Raw genomic sequence first — 24,253 nt, 5'->3', positions numbered from 1 at the left:
TAAGGGTTAGCTACTGTGATTGTGGCTGTAATGGAAGGGGGAGCATCAAGTCCTCAGGTCTCCCTGAACCAGGCGGTCATCTGTGTGTCTGTATTTGAAGCTTGTGACTAGACATAGAAAGTTGGAGATTGGCCTCTGGTGGGTCCTGGCGATAGAGAGCATTCAAGTATCCACATATGTATGACCTCTGAGCTTTCTTTTTGCATTCACATGCTCGAATGTCTCAAGTTGTAGCTGATTATTTAAATTTTCTTAAAAAAAAATTGGAGTCCTTTCTTAAAAATTACAGAAATAGAACATGAAAAAAGTATAAGACACAAACCTGTAATGTCACCCTCCTAAGAGAAGAACGCTTTTTAAAAAATTTCCATTACTTTATTTCTGTAGATATGGGCATAAAACTCCAGTAATTATAAATATACACATACACAATTTCTTGTATACATAATACATATGAATACATCTATGCATACAATTTCATATATACTTACACATATATATACAAATGTATATTTTATATACATAAACACAATTTTGTATTTTGCTTTTTAAAATCAGGAATCTTTGAGAAGCTTTCCCTAATGTTTCAGTCTGTTCTTCATTTTTTCTTATAAGTGGAGGCAGTTTTCCTTTGCATTCACATGCTGTGATTTTCTTAGTCATTCCACTGTTCATAGTATTAGGGGTGATTCTATAATGTGTATCTTTGTGATCCTGATGTTTTTCTTCATGGAATTCTCTTTTCAGTAGATTTCTAGGGTGAGGATTACTAAGTCCAAGGATTTAAGCCTTTGAGGCTCTTGATAAGTATAGCCATTTGGATCTTCATCCACTCCTGCGCTAGTATATTCCCTGTATCCTGTTCACTGCAGATCTTCCTCCCGGCTTTACAGCTTTGCTGATGAGGAGGTTTAAAGTCACACGTTCAGCTCGCTGGAATTTGTCCTTCTTTCCCTCTCCTCGCCAAGGGAGGCAGTCACATACTTATTCTCCTGTGGGACTTGTCCATTCATCTCCTTTTCTGGGTGTGTGCTCGATATTTTCTAATACAAAGTTGAATCGTTTATTTACCGTGAATACCAGCTTTGTGTTGGCGAAAAGTTCAGGTGCAGGGAATTTAGAAAGAGAAGGGCCAGAACTCTTTCCCTGTGCAGTAGTGGCTAGGCTTGCAGCCTTGAGGTGTGTTCTGGGGAGGGAGAAGGAAACGTACTCACCATGTGCCACTGGGCTCACCGTGGCCAGAGTCTGGACTCTGCGGCCTTGCTTTGCAGTTGCCTTTTGTTGTGAGCGGAAAAATGGAGCGGCTCTGTGTGCTCGCTTCCTTCGCAGGGTCTCCGAAACCCCTGTCCTGTAAGCACGTAGTGTAGACCCCGCATATAGTAGGCAGTCTGTTTTCATCTGTCATGGATCCAAGCTTAGATTGTACCTTCCCTGACATCCTTCTCCCCACTCCAGTTTCCGATACAGTATCCCTGTTAAGAGATCTCTCAGCTGTTCCTTGATTACCTGCAACGATGGGAGGTTCACTGTGTCATAGAAACAGACCTTGGGCTCACGGTGAGGTGGATCTGGGTTTGGATATCTCTGTTTGAGAAGTGGACAAATGACTTAATGTTTCTAAACTTCATTTTTTTCATTATCTGAATACTGGGGATAGTAATATTGCATTTAACATAGTTGTGATGAGGATTAGGAGAAATAATAAAAATAAAGTCTTCATGACCCCTGTGCCTCACACACAGTAGTGTTAAATAAATCTTAGCTGTGAATGTTATTTTCAGTTACTACTACAAGGTATTTCCTTAAACTTTTGCCATTGTATTTGACGTTGGGAGTCAAAAATAGCTCCCATAGTGACCTGAAATTTGGTGTCTGTTCTTCCGTAGTGGAGATGTGGATGGGCCTTGCCTTTGAGCTGATTCCAGCTTGGGTCACCATCCCAGCGGCTGGGCTGGGCGGGGCTGTAATACATCCAGGCTAGCTCTTTTTTGGTTTTCAGAGTCTGACTTACAGGCTTCTGGTTTGTTCTTCTTCCCTTTCCTGGCTGGTGTTCCTTCCCTGGCATCCGCAGTAGAGGATAGACAAAAACATTCAGAGGAAATGGAAGTCTGTTCCACTCACTGGTTATCTATTCCCTTACACAGAAAATAATTCAGGTTAGCAAGGGGAGAGAAAGTAGAGCTCGTGCTTCCAACAGCATAGCCGTACACCTGGCTCCAGAATGTTGCATTTACTGGCATCAGAGGTAAGCCAATACCAGGGCGGCTGGGGCACGGGTTAGTTTGCAGTTGACTCTTCTGTTTACCTCTTGACTTTAGCATTTTGGTACTTCTGCTTTAGCTTCCTGAGAATTACACTTGATGATGTGAGAGTCCTTAAACTCTCCGGTGATTTAAGCAGATAGCTTTGCCCCTTGGGGCGCCAGTGTCCTGGGTGTTAGTACTTGGTGTATGGATCTTCTGCTTATGATGTCCATCTTTGTCTAACCCAACTCACTGCGCCTGGTGGAGAACAACGTAGTGCGAACGGCTGCCTGTTACCTCCCAATGGTAAGTGCTTCTCATTAATTGTCCATTTCGGCTTAAAAAAACAAAATATTAGGGAATTTAATTTTTTTTTTTTAAAGATTTTATTTATTTATTTATTAGAGAGCGAGCGAGAGAGAAACAGCATGAGAGGGGGGAAGGTCAGAGGGAGAAACAGGCTCCCCGCCGAGTCGGGAGCCCGATGTGTGGGGCTCGATCCCAGGACTCCGGGATCATGACCTGAGCCGAAGGCAGTCGCTCAACCGACTGAGCCACCCAGGCGCCCCAAATATTAGGGAATTTAATGAATTTAGGAAAAGACTGCTGAAGTGATGATAACTAGGATTTTAACCAGTGGCCTCTGAGGAGCTGGTTGGAAGGGAGGATGAAGAAAATCTAAAAAGCAAATCTTGAATTGTAGGTTGTCTGTGAACAGGAGTGATATTGTAGGTATTTAAAGAACCATAAGGACATGGACACACAGGCAACCCCTGGAGGCTTCCAGTGTGCCAGACGCTGAGCTTTACTTGGTAGGGAGGGGGCCGGGGGCTCTGGGAGAGGCTGGGAGCCAAGGGCACAGGGGTGTTCCGTGGGCTTGTGCCAATGACTCTTCACCACCTCGGATGAACGTATTTCAGTATTTTCAACAGCCAGAGTGGCCGTCTGTACCAGGGAGGTGCTCGTGGGGGCGGTGTGGACAGTGCCACTAGCATCCGAATCGCCTTTGACAGGTGTTCAGAGGCGTTAGATGCACCCTTTGCTTGTGGCTTCCTCTCTCTCACTGCTGAGGGGACTTCTGTGGTGCCGGCCTCGTGATGTCCCGGTAGGTGCTTGGGAAGCGGCACATTGGAATTCAGGGTTGTCTGTTTGGAAAGCGCCCGGACACGTTCCTTTCTTCAGAAAACACTACAGTGTGACCGGCCGTCCCTGTCTTCAAGGGTCCCCAGTCTGCACCAGTGGCTTCAATTTTTTCCTGCTCTTGTGGATTCCAGGAATCTGTTCTTAGGAAATCATTACAAGGATGTTTGCCGTTAACAGTGAACAGTTGCGCGAAATACGCACGTGCACCCGTGGGGAAGTAGTCAAATAGCAGTATATCCACAACGTGGAATACCATACCTCTTAAAAATCACAAATGCAAAGAATATTTCCGGACTCAGGATAATGCGGAGTGTGAGTTGTTGGATGGGTAATAACAGAGCCCAAAAACTGTAGGGAGTCATAATAATAAAAAAAAACCAGTATTAATAAGAATAATGTTATTAGTGCAAGAAAGTACATCAGAATGCGTTGTCAGCGCTGACTGTGAGCACAGTTCATTTCCTCCTGTGTGTGTTTCTGTAGGTTCCACTTTTTTGGTCATGTGTGGGTATGAACTTTACATTTAGAAGTGTTCCATGGATATGATGTTCTTAAAATCCACTTTAAAGTTTTTAAAAATTAACGTGTAACCAGAGGCGGAGCATGTTGACTTCAAACTTGGAGAAACACATGTAGGGCTCCCGCCGATCGCCTGTGAAGGAAGCTGCTGACTTGGTGGGTTAAAAATAAGAGCCGAGGTCAGCCTCCTGAGGCCCAGGAGGTGTACCTGGCCCCTCCAGGTTTCTAGACGGTGAGGGCTCAGAGGGGCCCTAACGGGCTTGTGGAAGAGCTCTCCTTGGCTTCTCATTAATGTTCCTCCCTGAGCCTGCACTGCTCTGCTGGCTAACCTTGTCCGAAGGTTACCCGGGGCTCTCCGGGGCTTGGCTAATTTTAAACCCTGCCGGCCGCCACGGCGTGGCATCGCCCTGCGGACACACGAACAGCTCCCTGGGAGACACAGCTGGGGAACGGTGAGCCGCGCCTCCGGCTTTTTCTCCTCCTCCTGTAAGTGACCAGGCACGCCGAACAAGCAAAGAGAGCTGGGCTCATAAGGAGAGCTTTTATGGTTTAAAAAAAAAAAAAAAAATCAGGATTATTAAAGATCTTTTAGCAGTGGCAAATGCTGGTTGGTAATTGCACGGTGTGATGTGTCCTGCATGAACTGTGTGAATTCTGACAGCCCAAGGAGGAGCAAGCAGATGAGATCCTCTCTTCCGGGAATTAGACTGTTTTTAAAGACAGAATGAAACTGCTGGTAATTTCACTGTTTATGTGGTATTCTTCTCCGCTTGCAGAACTCAGAGTCGGCTGGTAATAGGTTCCTTCTCTGAAGTTTTTATTGATGGGATTGGGAGAGGGTTATTTCTTAAAAGTTAAAAGAAATGGAACACAGAATCTGCCTGTCTGCATGTTTACCAGCTGGTCTGGTTGCCACTAAGATGATCATTTTAAAGTCGTCGTCGTCGTCGTTGTCGTTACCCAGCCCCCTCCCCCGCTTCCCCTTTAAGCATTTGCAATAGAGTCCTGCTCCGAGCACTGCTTGCCTTAAAATACTCATAACCCTGATGTTTTAACATGAAACATCAATCAGTAACTACAAAATAAGGGGATGTTGGAGAACCTTTTCCTCATGAAAACCTTTTTTTTAAGGGTATTGTAGAGAATCCATCCCGTCCCCCGCTCTCCCCCATTTGGAATTTTTTTTTTTCTTTTAATCTGCCTCCTTTTCAGCACCTTCAGGGAATCTAATGTGCCGGGGCACTGATAGCGGAGGGGTTACAATGGGAAACCCAAATCCAGCCCAACATGGCCGGGCCTCGGGGTTTACCTGCCCAGCTGGAGAAGGGCATTTCTTGTAGCTGGGTCTATACCCACCCTCTTATAAAACAGTTGCTAGGAGCACATTAAAGAGGCATGGTCTACAGAGTAAACCCAGATGAAAGAACAGTGGATGGAGAATCAATAACCTGTTAACTCCCTGCAGTGATTGAAGTTAACTTTGTTTGAAGTACGCAGGCTGGGTCAGCCCACATCAAGCCGGCACTGTTCCTGCACGAGGGTAGCACGGGAGTGACCTTTGATTTCATTTTAGGGGGGAAAAAAAAAGTGTGAGTGCTTTTTATTAGCCTTTTCTTTCTTGAAGGTCTGCCCCTCCTTCAGCAGAGCTAATTAGCTCTGTCATGTTTGGATTTAGTTTTGAGAAAATTAAAGCTGAGTAATATCAGGGATTTGTTGAATGGGAATACTTGGTAAAACCTTCATTGACCCAAATCTGACTTTTATAAAATAAGCAAACTAAATAAGCAAACTACAAAAAACCAAAAAAAAAAAAAAAAAAAAAAACCACCCAAAAAACCCATCCCCGCTCTGGCCCTAAAATAATATTTTTAAAAGCACGCTCGAAGCAAGTAAGTATAGTATAAATGTAAGCTACTCTGGATGGGACATTAAATGAATGAGTTATTGTAGGTGCTATAGTGCTGATGTTAAGAGCGTAGTTGTGAATTTAAAGGATATTTCTTAAAACCCAGTTCCTCTTTGACTCAAACTCAAATGTCTGGTTTTTTTCTCCTGGGCTTCTCTTTCTGCACTTGGCCTCTACACTGACTGTGTAGGCCCACTGTTATTTTGTGGTAACCTGACACTTTGGCGGGCCTACTGCAGCCCCCAGGCCCCAGGGGGAGGACTGGCTGTGAGCTGAGGAGGCTGGAGCCCGTGGCTCAGGTGGAGCACCTGTGGCTGGGGGTCCGGGCTGTGGCTGGGGGGTCGGGGCAGGGATGCCACAGACCAGGGAGGAGGGGGCTTGTGTCATCCCTTAAGACCTTGGGGTTGTGGCTCATTAGGTAATAGGCCTGACCTTGAAGGAGGGGCCCGCAGAGTTGATGTTGAACCTAGAGGCCAGCAAGTCAGGGTTTTTGGAGATTAGAGGAAGGTTTTCAAGCCAGTGACGTTTTAATTTTCTTCTGTGGGTTTGGTCTAGAGTGTGCCTGAGGCTGTCTTTGTGATTCCTTAGATAAGGATGAATATCTTAATAGTCATAAACATTGCATTAATATTTTATGTTAAGCGAAATCAGACAATTATTTATGGAGCTGAGGTGGGGATGAGGTACAGAAATGAATGGGACCGAGTCCCTGCCTTCTGAAAACTTGTAGTGTAGCAGGAAAGGCAAGATACGTAAGCAGTCATTAGTAATTACAGCTGCACACGTTTGTTTGGCAATTATTTTGAAGACCTATAATGTGTCAGGCACAGTTCTAGGATGTGTGTGCACTCATACCCACTAATCTATAAGCATACAGATAATGACAAATAATGTACATAATTACTGCCAATAATTGAGACACCTGTACTTTACACAGATCATCTCATAGACTTTATAACAAGTCGCTAGTACTAATTCTCATTTGCACGGAAGGGGAGGATCCACTGAGACATAGCTAAGAAGTGGAGAACTCAAAATTCAAACTCTTTGGTATTCCAAAACCCTAGGTAGTCTTTATGTATGTTTCACCGCTTTGCCATGTGGGCTCTCCAGATGCAGGGTGTAGTCCCTGAAACTCTAGGGGGTACCTGCAAAGGAAAACAGGTAACAAACATTTTTTGAAGTTCCAGCAACTTGTCTGGTGTTGAGAGATGTTATAGGAATGCCAAGGAGCTTACTGATGAGCTGGGAGACCGTATCTTACGAGGAATCATGGGGAAGTGTGCATGTGTGGTGTTGGAAGTTTATTTGAGGTGCTATGGGGACACAGAAGTGACATCTCCCGAGTGGAAGAAGCTGCTCAGGCTTCCCAGAGAGAGGTTGGTGGCATTGGTCTTGAAAGGACCAATAGGTATTCATTAGGCAGAGTGGCTGGTGAGGGAAGCATCTGAGCAGAGGGACCTAGGTGGCTGAAGGGGCGAAGCAGGCAGCCTGCTGTATCTGGGCACCAGGGAGTGGTCACGTGGTTGGAATGTAGGGGACTAGACAGGCGTCTGAGAGCAGGCTGCAGTTAGGTGGTTAAGGCCATGGGGGCCCCTCTCATGCAGTTGGGTCCCGGAGTGGGTGGGGATTTGCTGAAAGATTTTAAATGAGCATATGATAAAAGTCATAAATGCATTTTAGGAAAACTCCTCTGGCCAAAGAAGAGCACAAGAGAGACTTGCCAAAAATACATTTCCTGGGGACTCTGATTCAGTACTTCTAGCATCAAAGCTGGGATCGTGTTTTTAAGAAGCCATGTTAACCCATGTTATCCCAATCTCCGTCCAGAGTTGGGAACTGGGCAGAACGTGGTTGTGAGGAGTGCTGGTGGTATGGGGACACAGGCCACTGCCCAGTTCCGAGAAGTCAGGAGCAGAGTCCATGGGGATGGAGGAGTGTGGAGGGCATGCAGCTGAGGGATGGGGGTCCCAGTGGACGTTCTCAGGATTGAGTTGCATCGGAAGGGGTGGGGGAGCCTGGGTGCTGCTGCAGCCAGGTTCCCTGAGTAGCAGAGTCCCTCTGAGGGAGCTATGCAATTGGGTCCCTGCACCCAGGACCTTGGAAATCTTTTTTGGATTTTCATGAATGCTTTTAGAGAAAGATCCTCAGTGCCAAGTATGCCTGGTGTGTGGGTTTGGGGTTGTTTGGTGTCCTTTTGGGCCTTTTTGGCCTTCAAGTTGAATCCTACACATAGAGTCATGTCAGTCGGTTGGACTGATGGGGAATCAACACCAGGACAGTCCCCGAAAGGGAGAGGCCAAGCAAGAGGGAAGGCAGCAGTGGGATTCCATAGGTGGGATCAGAAATGGATTCCAGTTGGATGAGTGAGAGATGAGTTGAAGGTTCGGCCTTCCTTGTTCCTCTACCAGGGTTAGCAGATTGTGTTGGAAGAAGAAGAGATCCTGGAAGGAAACAAACCCCTGAAGACACTCCTCCCATGTGTGTGTGTTGGGGAGCTGCAGAAATGTCGATTGAATCGAGCTGTGGCCTTTTTGCCTTTCTTACTTGATACGGGGGACTCGTTTGCTGGTGAGGTGGGAGGGGGAGGGAGGAGTCTGGTGGTCTGCTTTCCTCCAGAGCACCCTAGGGCCTGCCGAAGTGAAGGCACAGGGAGGCCTGATTCCAGAAGTGGGTGCCTCAGCCTTCCCATAGGTACTTCTCTTTGCCTAGTGTTTGTGTACTGCTTAGAGCTGGTACTGTGCACACAGTAGGTGCTCACGTGTTTGTTTATGTATTTATTTTTGAATGAGTGGCTTATTGTCTAAAGGGGGAATAATACTCTTCTTCTCCTGGCCAATTTCTAGCCAAAGTGCCAAGATTAATGCTCCTGCTGAAGTTGAACTGGGTCTGGGTATAAATTTGGAGGACTGGGATGGGGGCAAGGGTGAGGCTTTAATTGGTCCCTGAATTTGCATCCCTCCCAGTGTAAGACCTGTTTTGCAGCTACTCTGTCACTGTGTCCTCATTAAATGGCAGATTGCATTTCTCATTTGAAGAGTGGGGACTCCATGATATCCATAACATCGGGAACCAGTGGACATTTGGGAACAAGCAGGGTATGTTTTTGGTCAATTTATACGTTTGCGTGTGTCGCCATTGGGCTGGTGTTTGCTTGTTGGCCGTTCTCAGATGTGTGTGTCTCTGAGAGCACAGCAGTCCAGTCCCCGTGCCGGTTCGGGGGCTGACTGCCATCAGCACATAGCCCTCTTTGGGGACCAGGGCAATAATGTAGGGTGCTTGAAGACAAAGTCTGATGAGCAGTAATTGAAGAGCTGAGTGACAGGGCACTGAGTGGAGGTCGTCTGGCGGCTCTGGGCTGTTTAAAAAAGCACCCCTGTATCCACTGTCTCTAGAACATCTCTCTAAAGTTGGAACGCTTGAAGGATGTGTCCCATTGGAACCCTTGACTCTATCCGGAAGACTGCTCTGGCCTTGGAACACACTGAAAAGTGCTTTTGCTTAAAAAATTCTGATTTCAAATTTATAAAATTATCTGTTCTTCATCCTTCATGCTCCCAAATAGATGCACATGCCCCTTCAGATGGCACATTCCTGGTGTCACTGCTGTTCTCATGTTGGCCGTGGTCTGAATCAGCCCAGAGCTTTTGGCGTGGCGTGTGAGGGGCCCTGTGTGAGGTGGCTCAGTTTGCTTTTTTAAGCTCTGCTCCAACCTTTCTGCTTTCTTGCTTTGTCCTTTCATTAGCACATCCCACGCACGGACCCTCTTCTCCAAACAGGGCCCCCTGAGCCCTTGTAATGGGCCTGGTAAGTCCTTTTTAGGCGTCAAGACCAGCCTGGACCTCCCCTCCTGTGAGGCTCTTCTTGATCCGAGAGGCAGGATCAGCTCCCGTGTCTGTGCTCCAACAGCACTTTGGCCATCCCTCCTTTGACATCCTGCATTCATTCACTTGCTCATTCATTTTTTCAGACATCCACTCAGTCGTCATTTTGGGGGAGCGATGACTGTGTGCCAGGCATTCTGTTAAAGGCCAAGGATAGGGAGATGACTAAAGGCCTGGACCTAAGCCCTAAAGATCTCACAAACCTGCAAAGGTGGCAGGCACTAAATTGTTCCTGTGCAGTGAGTGAGGTAAGTTCTTTTGTCCTGGTGAACAACAGTGCTTCCTGCAGAAACCAAGGGAGGGGAGGGCAGGCTTCCCAGAGGAGGGGCTGGAAGTCAGGAAGAAGAATGAACTTCAGTATCTGTCTCTCAGCACGAAGGCTGCTCCTTGAGGGCAGGGAGGATGGCATATTTATTTCACTCCATTTCTCTGGTGCCTGGCACATGGTGACGGACATGGGAATGGATGATTAGAAAAGAGAAATAATTTCCCCTTTAGTGTTTCTACCCTCTTTTGTTTCAGAATGAGTTTAAGGCAGCTTGCAAGGCTGTAAAATAGCATAAATTAAAAGTAGGGAACCGCAGGAAAGAAGAAGGGGGTGGAGGTGTGGAGGGAGGTAGGGATCTAAAGTGGATTTGGGAATGAAACCAAACTTGCTGACCAAAATAACCTCTGTGCTCTCTCTGAGGGGCCTGCTGGTGTGGCTCAGAACACTTGGCAGCCAGTGAGTAAAGCCAAGGCCTATTTGGTTGACCACAAGGTAAAAAACAAACAAAAAAACAACACACACACACGCACACACACACACACACGGTGTCTTGTTATCGAACTTTCCTTTGGGATCTTTGTAAAGAGCACTCTGTGAAATGTGATGAAGGCCATCTTCAACTTCTTGGAGGAAATCCAGTGACTAATTCAGTGACTTTATATGCCAGTGGCATCGCATAAACGCCTAATTCCATAAAAGTGATTTATCGAGGGCTCCTGGAATAAACTTTTTCTCTAAGGTAACTGTGGTATCAGAAAGGTTAGTTATAGCCGCTGTTCTGTGGTGTTCACTTTTATCCAGTCTCCTAATGCCACCTGCCACTGTCCGAGGTCCTAGAGGGCTCAGGGGCTCAATTTCTGCTTCCAGGGAGTTTTAGGATCATGTTTTGGGACTTGAGATACTCATGTGTGATTTGGGATGAGTATCTGTATGCTCGGATCCCTTAGAAATGGCCAGACCCAACACCCACACAAAAAAGCAATATCCTGATTTTTGATGGTTGAGAGGCTGGAAAGGGACACAGTGCATTGTGATGAATTGTGTCCTTGGTTACCTGAAGGTGACACGAAAGAGTAGTTTTTTCCTCCTGGACACACACTGGAGCCTAGATTTTGGTGGTGGTGGTGGTGTTGGTGGTTCTTCTCCTCCCCTTTTTTTTTTTTTTTTAAAGATTTTATTTACTTAGGGGAAGAGAGAGGGAGTGCTAGAGGAGGGGGGAAGGCAGAGGGAGATGGAGAGAGAATCTCAAGCAGGCTCCATGCTGAGGCTCGATCTCACGATCCCACGATCCCGAGATCATGACCTGAGCTGAAATCAGGAGTCAGATGCTTAACCAACTGAGGTGAGTTCTTTTGTCCTGGTGAGCAACAGTGCGTCCTGCAGAAACCAAGTTTCTGATTTTGGATCTTCTAATGCCAGTGCCGATGAGATTCATGTGGGTCTGTTGGATCTTTAGACAGCATTTGAATGCCAGTGTACCCAGTACAAGAACTGCAGCAGAGCTTGGACTTCACAGTTCAGCACTTTCAAATGCTTCACTTGTTCTTGATGATTGACTTATGACCCAGTCCGAAGTGAGCTGTGGATTTACCTATTGCTTCTGTCTCCTTGCATGCTGTGTCAATCAATAATCCAGGGTAGAAATAGGCATGGCCAGAGTGAGAGAAGCACCCCAAGTCATAGGAGCTAGAGAAGTGGATGGTCTGGGACCATTTCTGTGTGCGGACTAGGGAGGGCTGTTCCTGATGCAATAGAATTAGAACTCCAAATCAGCCAGAGGAACTGCATCTGGGCAGGTCAGCTGTTGTGACTCGGAGTCAGCCCAGAACCAACATATCATTAAGTTGGCTGGCAACAAGCTGTGCAACACTGAGTGAGTCCCCATGGCCTTTTGTAAGAAGGATGACACCCCAGTCATGACCTACAGACTTGCTACCCTGGGACGCTCATTTCTAGGCACTCCTCCTTGGTAGGGGGTTGAGATGGACCCTTTTGAAATGTTTGTCTTGCGTAGTGTATGTATTTACCTGCCGTGTTGGTATCTTTTAAAATATAAACTGTCAACTCTTGATTTTTTAAATTTGTGCTCATTGTCATCTAAAACGAGAAGGCATCACAATAATCTGATGGTGAACCTCACGGACTAAGAAAGTAACATTATATGTAACTTAGTGATTAAGGAGTATTCTCTTCATGGTGTTTGTTTTCTTTGTTTTGAATAAGCATTATGATTGATGAGTCTACCTGAAATATATGTTCACTCTACAAACCTGCTGGAATTGAGGGGGGTTAGTTTTGGGTTTTCTTTGACTGTTACCCCTGGGAAGGGTCCTACGAGTTTTTCTTTTGAATGTCCACTGACAGCTACTTATGCTAACTCTTGTGGCATTTCTTTTTCTCTTAGAGCAGGAAAGAAACTTCTGTTTCTGGCTTTGCAATGTGTTAAATAGTCCACCTCCTGGGGATCCATGACCCAGGCTGCAGGTCATGCCATCCAGCTCAGGCTTCCCAGATGAGTGCACTGTCTTGATATCCAGTCTTCACTTGGGAATGGTCAGATTGGATAGACTGCCTGGACCTGAGTCTGTGGCCTAGTTCTTTTGAAGGTCTCTTATGATGAAACAGAGCAGTGATTAGCTTGACTGGGGGTGATGGTGGCAGAAAGGAAGAGGCCGAAATTTCTGTTCTCAGTGGCTAACAGATTCCTTAAGGGGATGGGGAAAGTGATTCCCCTAAAGGCTGGTAATACAGAGCTACATAGCATGAAATCAGTCAAAGCCTTTCTTGAATTGTCACCTGGGCAAGTACTTAGGGCTGATGGAGCAGGAGTATTCATCAGGGAATCTCAGAAGGGTAATGCCAAAGTCCTCTCATGGGGTGGTCAGCGTCTGGGTCTTGGTGAAGAGGTGTTGGCTTGTTGATGGATCCTGTTGATAATGGAAGTGATTTTTTGAAAATGAGAAGGAGTAATTATCCACTCCTTCCTGCTGAAATTAGAACCTGTTGGCAGTTGGAATTTATGACACCAAGGCTCACTGACTGCTACCAGCTTTATGGCAGACATGGCCTCAGTTCTCAGTGTTGGCATTCCTTGAGCATTCTGCGCTGACAATGACTTACATTCTCCAGTTCCGTTTCTCTGGAGGCTGCCTCCCAAATCCAGGCCATCAGTCCTGTATTTCTCCGGCCACTTGTTGGCAGGTTTGGCTAGTGTCTGAAATGATGGGGACTAGTAACTTGCCCCACTTTAAATATGCAAAAGCAATGAACTATCATTAGTGCCTGACATTCCTCCCAACTACCCGGGGAGGTGAGTCAGCATAATCATTATTCATTAGGAATTAATTAGACTGTGCTTGAGGGTGTCAGTTGTAGACGGAGCTGAGCATTCAGCACTGCCTACATTCTCTCCCTTTGAAATCCAGCGTCCAACTCACTGTCTAGTGAGAGTGTACTTGAGTCGGCTAATCCCATGGATGGTGCATTCTAGCTGCCGAAATGACTCCTGGATTCAAATTTTGTTGAGTATATGACTTTTGTCAACTTATTTAGGTCTCTGGACCTCATAAGGTGGAGATAATACCCAGTGGGAGTAGTGCAATGATTAAAAATGCTTTCGGTGAAAGCTTCTGGCATTGTGCTGGAAACATGGTTTATTGGGAGGAGGTTGAATTTGGATTTGATGTACCAGTTCACTTTGGAAGTAAAACGTAATTTTTCCTAGTCTTTTTATTGGAGGTCAGCTTTTTTCTTAGAAGAAAAATTTGGCTTTCACTAAAATCAGAGTGACCTTAGAGCCATCAGATGTGTAGTTGAGTTGTCTACTACAAATATCGTTTCAACCATGTGATTCTTTCTTTAAATGGCTCCCACTGTTGCCTATGTCCACATTCTTCTGAGCTTATAGAAATCTTTCTTAGCTTTCCTTTTAGTGTCACAACCTATGTTGCCTTTTTCATTCACCTACTCACTCAAATTTGCTTTGCTACCATTTTTCACCTCTTCACATTTCTTCCTTGGCCACCTCTTTGGCTTCTGGCCTTCACACCCTCACCACTCTGCCTCCCTTATAGCTTTTCTTATAGCTGTCATCTTCTGATCCTGTTTTCTCTAGGGGCCAAAAGAAAAAAGAAAGAAGGTAAAGTATTGTATCTCAAGAATTACCATTCCACTCAAAATAATGTTTGTTTGTTGAAGCAGAAACTTACCTCCTTGAGTACCCAAACCAGATTTGTGTCTTTTTCATTTAAAGATTTATTTGAGAGAGAGAGAGTGTGAGCGCGTGAAGGCACGGGGTGGGAGGAGCAAAGGGAGAGAGAAAGAGGGAATCTCCAGCAGACTCCCTGCTGATCAAGGAGCCTGACACAGGGCTCAATGCCGTGACCCCAAGATCATGACCTTAACTGAAATCAAGAGTTGGCGCTTAACCGACTGAGCCCCCAGGCACCCCCGTATTTGTGTCTTTACCACAGAAGGACTGTTGGTTGTAATTTTGATTACTAAATAAAAAATTGGATCAGACAGCCAACTCTTGGTTATCCAAACTCTGCATGGCTTAAGTCTGCCCTCTTACATTTTCCTAATTTGGTAATTTTCTTTGGAGCTCTTCTCATTAGAATCTTGACCAGAGTCAGGGTGAGGGATGGGAGGGATGGGAAAGGATGCTGAAACTCTTGCCCTTCTCATGGGAAGCCTGGGTGATAAGTTCACTCACACTGATGTCAAAGAATGTTCACGTCATCTGGTTGTTGGTTTATTCTTTCTTTCATTGAGTATTATTCCAGGTACTCTGCTAGCACTGGGGATACTGTGGTCCCTGCCCTCAAGGAGACTGGGGTATGGATGGGGTGCGATAACAAATCAGCTTACTAAGTTTTATTATAGGTAGAGTATATGGGAACACAAGGTGATGAATGACTTAGTTGGCCTCCTTCAGTGTTAATGATGGAAACTGAGGCACGTGGGGGCCAAGTGCTGTGTGGTCCTGGGCTACTCAGTCCTAATGCCTAGTCCAGCCCTTTTCTGATTGCCTCATAGACTGTTGAGACATTGGCTAAAAGAAGCTGTATGGATTTTTTGTGACCCTCATGTTCAGTGGTGTTTCATTAATCATGAGGGTTAGTTAAAGCTAACCCTTTTATTTAAGAGCTCTTAAATCACCTGTAAGTGGGTGAGATGCTTACATTATGAGAGACCTACAGGAATTAAGATCAAGGAAGCAGCAGATTCCTGTGCCCTATGTCACACCCCTTGTGAGTGCGTCCCTTGAATGGAGTTGGTGGCAGAAGCACCTGCATTGGACTGTCTCGCCCCCTTCTTCCCCCAGACTTTTGTGTATTGGACAAATATACATATGATGTCATCTCACTGTAATCATGTCACCTCTCCTCAAGTGTTAGTGGGTAATTGTGAAAGAATGATCCATTTAGGGAATATAGCTATTGGAGCAGTTAACAGGAATGTTTGTGTCACTGGTAACATTTCTTTCTGGAATTTATTATAGTGTAGCCAAGGAGGGTTTTAGGGAAAAAATGAGCCGTTGGAAAAGTGGTAATGATGGAAACGGAGGCACCCAGGGACATTGAGTGGTACACAGTGTATCTCGATAAATCTCTGTGGCAGTCCTGTGAGGGGAGAGTCCCTCTACCCCTTAATGACTTTCCTGTGTTGGGATTGAATTGAATTTATCTCCCTTTTAAAGTTAAAACCTGAGCTTCTGCGAGATTAACTAATTTAGCCTGGGTGTTGAGGCTAGCCGGTGAGCTGGGTTTGGAAATCAAGTCAGGTTGAGTCTTAATACCGCATGCTCCGTCCTCCACCCCCAATACTGTGTTCTTCATTTACTGCATCGAGTGAAAGTTGACTCCCTTGCTCAAAGGATGTATGAGGAGGTGAAGATGTTAGCTCTGCAGGCACAGATATTCTAAGCTCACCTTGTTTGATTAGATCTTATTATTGGTAACAAGCAGATGCTTGTTGCTATACATTCAGAAGCCAGGTAGATTGGGTGGTAGTTTACCCATTAGATGCATTTTTAGGATATTCCTAACGTGTGGCTGATACTCTCAGAGTCACTGGATACATGTTTCCAGGATGAGGTGGATTTTGAGCCGGGCTGGAAGGGACCTGAGGAATAGAATGCCAGAATGGTTATTTTGGTATCCAGTACGGGGAGCTTTCCTCAGCCAGCCCCAGTCTTGTGATCGGAAACTCTCTGCCCATACAGGGTCTCATCTTACAATTGGATTGTAAAACCAAGGGCCTGTATAACTGTGGATTATGTATGTGGTAGCTTCTGGGGCTTTGTCCTGGCCCTTGTCCAGAGTAGGTAATTCCATCCTGCTGAGCTCCAGTTGACCAAATTGCAAGAGCCTGGACACAGAGTTCTTCCCTTTGCAGTAAATGAATAAAAACATGAGAGCATTTAGAACAGTGCCTGTATTTACTAAAATGGATGGATCAGGGGCGCCTGGGTGGCTCAGTCGGTTAAGCATCTGCCTTTGGATCAGGTCATGATTCCAGAGTCTTGGGTTCAAGCCCCGCATCGTGCTCCCCGCTCAGCAGAGAGTCTGCTTTTCCCTCTGCCCCTCACCCTGCTCGTGCTCTCTCTCTGTCTCTCTCTCTCTCACACATACACACTCTCTCTCTCTTTCTCAAATAAATAAAAATCTTTAAAAAAAAAAAAATAAAATGGATGGATCAGTTAATGCTAGCTAATATTGCATTCCCTAACCAAGGACTAGTGATTCTTAGCTTTAGAGGTAACTTGAAGAGGTTGTCAGCAAGACTCTACTACCTGTCTTTAAGGTACTTCACCTCTCATGGAAGTTCAGCTAGTTGGAAATTTTTCCGTATGTTGAGTCAGAATCTTCTTTGGAGCTTCTACAGAATGGGTCTACACCCTCCCCATGTGACAGACAACTCTTAGAGGTTGTTCAATGTCTAGGGACACTAAGCTTGGCAATTAATGATTCAGAAAGATCTTACCAGCTTGGAGTCATGGCTTAAGGGTAAAAATAATGGAATTTAATAGGAATAAATATAAACTCATATTTTTAGCTCCTAAGCCAGTTGCATAAGAGAGGAGTTTCAGGAACAACACTTGGGAGCTTGGAGGTTTTATGGATCATAGGTCCACCTCTGAGTGTCATTTATGGAGGGTGTGGACAAACTGGGATGCATTTCTGAGGGCTGGGCAGAGGGACGATGTGAATTATGTCTAGTCTGGATCACAGTCAGGAGCCTGGGGGCTGTTCCTGTCATGCCTAAATGGTGTTGGGGGTGGGGGAGTGGATTTGCTCCCACAAGGGATGGATAGACCTCCAAGGGATGGATAGATGGAAGTTAACCGGGACATGGGTTTTAGCCTCCTAGATAGAAGGATTTCAGCATGCCAGTACAAAGGAAGTGGTACTAGGGAGGTAGCCGTTTCCTTGCCATTGGTGATGTTCAAGTGCAGACCGTATGACCAGCTGAAGGAAGAGGAAGAAGGCATGTCAAGCATAGGCTCAGGGGGTGCTGGTGTGCTTTGGTCTGGAGACTGAGGCTCTTATACGGTGGTGTTCTTCTTAGGCAAATAGAGATCCCCTCGTCCCTCAGCTGGCCCTCACTGTCCTGGATTCTGTCCCTCTGCTTTCGTGGTTGCATGCTGGGCACATCCACTGCTCATGGTAAAATGTGGCTCCCTGCAGTGAGTTCATACTGCTGTGAGCGGCTCAGAGCTCAGGGACAGGCCTGGGCTTTTGTGTGTGCCATTTGTTTTGTTTTGTTTTGTTCTGGTTTTGGGTCAGGTAGAGAGGGACAAGGTGGATTAGCCACTACCTCAGAGCGTTTGCTCATCTTCTCATACTTTTGCCAATAAACTGCTTTGGAGGCGGAACAGCCTTTAGGGTAGAATGGTACAGTTCAGCTTGAATTTTTGTGAGCCTCCAAAATCCCCACCAAAAAAAAAAATGTAATAATTTGAGAATTCAAAAGACCCACACTGGAGGCATTGTGGAGTTCATCTGCAGGTCAATCACGAAACCTTTTCTTGTGGCATAACTGATACCTCTCAACACTGGGTAGTTTGTAGAGTCCTGTGTTAATGTACATGTGTTGGTAAGCAGTAGTAAATATTTTGCTGACAAGTTCTTTGAGTGATGGATCCATGGCAGCATTTAAAAGCAGACAACCTGAGGGTTTCTTTTATCCAGGTGCTGCTAGATCCCGAAAGCTGTCAGGGTACGAAGCCAAAAGCACCCACTAGTTACACCATTAATTGTGTAACGTTCATGGGCCCCTGAGTTTCTGCACCTGGGATCTGTTGATATACACAGCTGGGGGAGGGCAGGTGGAAGGGCGGCAGCTGGGAGAGAGAAGGAGAGAGAAGACAGGTTGCTTGCTCTCAGGTGACTGCTTCCCCACTCAAGCCCGGGGCCTCCCCTCTTCGATCCATCCCCAGGAGCATTCCTTCTCCCTTTTTGGGGAAGCCTTTGAATTAATGATCTGATGCCTTTTCAACAAAGGAATATTGATATGTTAGTGTGCAGACAGCAGGGGGTACTGGATTAGATCATTTTCACATTGGTGTTTGTGCCGGTTTGACATTTGTTTGGAAAGCTTATCCCATTATGACCATAGGTTACATGCATAATTTAAGGGGAATAAATCTTTGAGAAAAATTTCTTTTGGTTCTGTAATCTTCAGTGCTACAGAAAAATAAATGAAAGACTCCCTATGGTTTTCATGTGATCAGAAATTCCAGGTAGGCTCCCGGATGAAGTGCCCCATGTAGGTGTAAAACATTTCTGCAAATGCGCTGGCCCCTTGTAGTCGGTGCGGGGAAGGCAGAAGTGGGGACAGCTTGGTCCCTGCTTCAAGGTTATAGTCTAGAAGCAGAGAGTGGCAAAGTGACCTGAGTGTGTAGGGCAGAAGCCCTGCTGAAAAATGCTGTCCAGGAGCAGATACAGGGCCCCTGGTATTGCTGTTTTAGTGGAATGAGTATTTGTGATAACAAAATTATCTCCTCCTTCCTCCAACCTGCCACCGTCTTGCATTTCAGTGATCTCAGTGACAAATACTGGGATGGTTTGACATTTTCGAGTTATCGTGCCAATTGCCACAGCAATTGTTTTACTTTATTTTCTTTGAGACAGCTTGTTTTGCTGTGGACATTTGATTATCCGTGAGCGAAGTGCTCCTGGTAGGTTGTAGGCATCTGGTCAGTGTTTTTGCCGGATTCACAGTGAACTTGCAACTCTGAGGGAGCCCGGTTCTCACGTCTGTGAAGATTATCCAGTTTCTGCCTACCTGTATGCGTGTTTAACGTGATATGTAAAGAACAAAAGCCACTTGGATCCCCAAATTCTGTATTCTCCGCTAGGAGTTCTTCTCCAAGCAAAGCTGGTGCCTGAAGAATAGGTAATAGAGCGAGGAAGAGCAGTATTGTTGGTCATTACCTTGTCCTTATACTATCTTTTCATATCTCTCTTAGGTTTATTTGCTTGAAAAGGCTCCAGGCTTCGGCTTGGAAAATCCAACCGCCAAAATTGAGCCCAGCAGCTGGAGCGGCAGTGAGAGCCCTGCCGAAAACATGGAAAGAATGAGCGACTCTGCGGATAAGCCAATTGACAATGATGCAGAAGGCGTCTGGAGCCCCGACATTGAGCAGAGCTTTCAGGAAGCCTTGGCTATCTACCCACCATGCGGGAGGAGGAAAATCATCTTATCAGACGAAGGCAAGATGTATGGTAAGCGGTCTGGAATGCTCCTTTGAGATGTTGCAATGTGCTTTTATGATAAGGGGTGATTGCAGTTAGCCCTCTACTGAGATCCATTCATTGTATTGGGTGGAATGATCTTTGTAGAGTTTTAGTTGGCCATCCAAGGGTCTAAATCTCAACCAATCAGAAGAGTGCGTAAAGGACCATTGGGAAGTCATTCTCTGGGGTTTTCTTGTTCTTCTACACACTCAACAGCATTAGAGAAGAGCTCTCAGGGTCCAGGTAGGGATTTAGTTGTAGTGGCGTATGCGGACCCCCACGGGTGGGGTATGGTTCTTAAGAGCACGTGCCCAATCTCATGGAAGCCTGCCGCTCAGTAGCTCCTGGTAATTGACTGGTGCCACATGGAAATGGGGCCTCGTGTTGACAAATCTCTTGATTCTCCCCTCCCCACCCCCCACCCCAGGAAGAGGTAGCAATATAGATGCTTATCACTCATTTTTAAAAGCCAGCACTTTGTTTTTTAAACACAGCCCTGTATCGGCCAGATGAGATGGGTGTGTAGCTTGATCAGACCTTCAAACCACCATTTTACTGCTTTGTTGCACGTTGGCAGTTGAGTGGCCGGCCAAGGGGTTAACCCCCAGGCTCTCACCAGTCTCCCCTTCTACAAGGGGATGCCTAGCAGTGTGTTTCAAAGGAAACTTCAGGAGTGCCCAAGAAGACAAGACTGGTCAACTGAATGGCTTGGGATGCCGAAGGCAGCAGCATGTAGCTGTTGCCAGTCTGGGGCTTGTGTACTAGGTTTGACTATTCCCTGCTCCTTCCGTAAATGCTTCCAGCTGCAGACCTGTACTTTTTTGGCTGCTTACCTTTTGGGAAGCAGATGGCAGGTGGTTGCTTGTACATTCTGCTTGTCTAATTGGGCACGTTGAGTTGACAGAGTTTGCACTGTAGCTGAGTCTAAAGAGATGCAAACAAATAACCGAAACTCAAAGAGAACTGGCTCAGCAACCTTCCTGGGGTTGTTAACTTATCATGGAAGTGATTTATTTCCAAATAATTTGAAAGCTTTTCCATAATAGGGTGTTGTACCTTTAATACCGCGCCTCCTCTATCAGGGGCCGTAGGAGACTGCCGCTCAAACTGGCGCACGCAGCTAAGGAGAAAGCAGATGGTGGTGCAGCTGCTCCCAGCTGTGGTCCCCGCCCTCCCCTTCCCCAGCCTGGATGATGTAATGGAAACAAGGGAAATGTTGCTTTCTGCAGCATCAGAGTCTCTAGCCTGTCAGTGCCACACACACGGGGGAGAGAGAGCCCAAGCCTTCATTTGTTTTACGCTCCCATGTGATCCTTTGTAGCCAGAGAAGCTTCTTCGTGTCCATTCGTGAAATGGACTCAGGGTGAACCATGTCAGCTGCTGTGGGCAGAAAGTTTCAGGGCCTCTGAGTGTGTGTGTGTGTGTGTCTGTCTGTCTTTGCTGGGCTACCCTTCCCCCAGCCTGGTTATTGACCTGCAAGGTCTTACCTTTGTATCTAAAGATGCAACCCCCCCCTGCTCCCCCATTTTAAAGGCAGAGCAAAGTACTTTAATCTTTGAGCCTTCTTCGAAGCTGATTTCATTTCTACCTGTGGAAGGTGGCTTCAGGCTGCTCTATCTTGTTCAACTCCCATTTGTTTGCCCAGAAATTGTAATCTAAAATATCGGCCTGGTGTTGGACATCCTGGTTGGGGGTGACTCCCGCCCTTCATTTCTCATCCTGGCATTTCCACTTTAGGAGTGAGGTTTCACGCTGAGAGCGATTCAGAGCAAAAGTTAATTTTGTCAACTCCAGTTTGGTTGTCTTCTCTGTTGATTTTACTTTTTATGTAGCAGCCATGGTAGGCTTAGCCCGTCTGCCTGTAACACCATCATAGAAATAATTTTTTGTGGAAATAAGTGTGTAAGAGCTCTTGTTGGTCACTGGGTGTCAGAGGCACTGGGCTAAATATGGAAAAATCACTGAGAAGCTCGGGATTTGAGTCCTTTACCCCCAGTGGATAGTCTTACCCCTTGGCCTGTGTCTCTGTTTTCTCCCCTGAAGAAAAAGAGTCAAGTAGTTGATGTCTTTGGGTCCTCGGGACCTGTGCATTTTGTGATGCTGTGATTTTGTGACTTGTACCTCAGCAAGAGTGAGGAGTATGTTGACAGACACAGTGCTGGTTGTGGGAGCATGTCTTTAATGCCCACGACAATCAGATTCCCAGTGCTTCCTGAGAGCTCTTGTTGTTAATATACAAATTCTTTTTTCCCTTAAATCAGCATTCCATTGACTTACTGTGTTAATGACCAACCTGATTGAAAATGGGGTGGTCTTTTGAGCAAGCAGCATTAGGAATTACAGCTGCATGGTCATGTGTCCAGACTGGGGGAGGGGGGTGTGCAGGAAATGCATTTGCTGCAGGGTCCTCAAAGCTGTGCCATCTCCAAGCAGCTGCCCTGGGGAGAGAACACTGCCCGCAACCCTATCTCATTAACCCCATCTCTTTGGCCACCATGGAGGAGTTGTGCTGCTTCTGCTAATTTGAAAGGGAAACATGGTGGTTAGCAGGGATTTGGGAGCTGAAGACTAGGCCCTTAGGAGAACTGCCCTAGATGCCTGGGAGCTGCCGATGACCTGCCTGTGACTTTGGGGGGGCGGGAATTTGCCTTGGGAGCCTCCACGGGGAAGCCCCCACCACCTGGGAACTGAGTCGGTGAGCAGTGTGGGGTGAGAGCCTACTGTTCCCTGGCTTCTGGCCTGCTCCGCATCTTACCACCCACGAACCAGCACCCAAACCAGACCAGGAGTTGAAGTTTCCTAAGGTCCTATGAGCGTACTTTTTCTTTTCAGCATTTTGAAAGTGAAAACCTGGAAAGCATTTTAGATTCCATAGAGTAAAATCAAAATAATTTAATGCCTTTTAGTGAAATACCAAGTGTTTTTGACGTGAGGGGGCGGTTTTCCAATATTTCTGAGCATTTGTAGAGTGTATTGTGATGTCACGAATCCTGAGCCAGTTGAGAAGCAAGGTCAAGTGCAGCACTGATTTATTTTGGTAATGACATTTCCTCTGTGGTTGGCAGTAGGGCAAATGCAGTCTTATAGAGGGGAAAATGGAAAGCTCTCTTTATGAAGAGGTTTGGGCCATTAGAAGAGATGGCTTAATTCTCTCTCTGCTGCTCGGGTGCATGGGGTCACCGAGACTTGATGTGGTTGGCCTCCATGTGGACAGACTGCTTCTGCCCCGGGACCTTCTGTGTGGGCAGCTGTCCTTAGGGATAGTTAGGAGAGTGAGACCTCTCTGTTCCTGAGGGCGCGCACGCTCACGCTCACGCTCTTTCTTTCACTCTCCGCTTTCCTTTCCTTTTTCCTACTTTTACATAGCTGTGTGTCTCTTTTTCTGGTAGATAGTTGGAGAGGAGATAGCAAGAGGACAGGAGAGGAGAGAGGTTTTTGATCAGCAAACTTGCCTGAGATTGAATTTCATAGGAACAGGCCATTAGTTTAAAACAAAGCCGTGAACCACGGGGATGCCTGGATGCCTTTTTGTTTTGCCGCTGAAAACTCCGGTCTAGCAGTGTGGTCCAGTATCTCCCATAATCACATCAGGGTAGGGATAGGTGCAAACATGCCTTGACCAATGGCTTTAAAGACAGAAATGTAGCCCCTAAAATTTTGGACTTTGGAATCGCAAGGAGGCTTGGCCCTGCCACTTCTAGATACCAGACTTTGGGCAAGTTGCTTTTCCTCCCTGTGCCTCTATTTTCCACAAACGCAAAAGGGATTTAAGTAGATCCTACTTCATGGGATGGTTGTAAGAGTTAAACAAATGAATTGTGCTCTGGGATTCCCCCTACCACGCTGGCACAGTGTCGTGTCGGGCTTTGGGTGAGAGCTGAACTGAAAACGGAAAGTGCTCTTGCCCTGGCCTGGGCTACAGGCTTTACATATGATTTCCATCTACTGCTCACAACAACATTGTGAGATGGGTATTCTAATCCCCGCTGTGTAGATGAGGATGCACATGAGGAGTAGAGCCGGAAGGGTTCAAATCTGGGTCCGTCTGACCCCCAAAGCTGGGCTCTTTCCACATGTCTTCCTTCCTTCCTTGGTGGAGGTCATTGTATGTTAATGACGAATCAATATTGAGCACCGCCCGTATCCCAGCCCGGGGCTCGGGGCTGTTGGGGATACACCAGTGAACCAGACAGACGTGGTCCCTGCCCTCATGGAGCCATCACAAGTTCCTTTGCAGGAAACTCTGACCTCGGGTCAGGGCCATGTGCCAGAGCTTTCTGGGAAGTCGGAGGGCCCTTTGAAGATGGTCACCTTCCACTTAGCCTTTTGAAGCCTGTTCTTGGCCACCAGCGTCCAGGGCACCTGGCCCACTGCTGGCAGGAAGAAAGCTTCTCAAATAACGCAGCAGGGAGGATCCTAGATCACAAGGCTGGCCCTGCTGGTGGCCAGGAAGCTGTCTGGAAGATTCTGGTGCCCTGAGATCCTACAGGCGGCCTGGCCAGAGCAATTGCTGGGCAGTGGTTTTCTCCTTTTATGAGCAAATGTCT

At 46.4% G+C, this 24,253-nt stretch overlaps 1 protein-coding gene across 11 annotated transcripts in view; it reads left to right on the top strand.

Annotated features, from left to right (window-relative positions):
• TEAD1 (TEA domain transcription factor 1) overlaps nt 1-24,253 on the top strand; it is a 261,044-nt gene that overhangs the window by 64,120 nt on the left and 172,671 nt on the right. For 10 of the 11 annotated variants that reach the window (XM_081798577.1, XM_081798579.1, XM_081798570.1 and 7 more), the window contains one exon: nt 19,439-19,694. In XM_081798577.1, coding sequence (XP_081654703.1) covers nt 19,538-19,694 — 157 coding nt within the window. In that variant the 5' untranslated portion in view covers nt 19,439-19,537. Of the gene's footprint in view, nt 1-4,426; nt 4,642-19,438; nt 19,695-24,253 lie in introns of those variants that run through there. The other variant, XM_081798575.1, reaches the window with a different exon arrangement.

This window comes from Leptonychotes weddellii, chromosome 11 (genome assembly GCF_054177405.1).
Source record: "Leptonychotes weddellii isolate Sample4059 chromosome 11, ASM5417740v2, whole genome shotgun sequence".
NCBI classification, from domain to species: Eukaryota; Metazoa; Chordata; class Mammalia; order Carnivora; family Phocidae; genus Leptonychotes; species Leptonychotes weddellii.
Note: the sequence above shows the minus strand (reverse complement) of the source record. Positions and strands in the feature narration are given on the sequence as shown.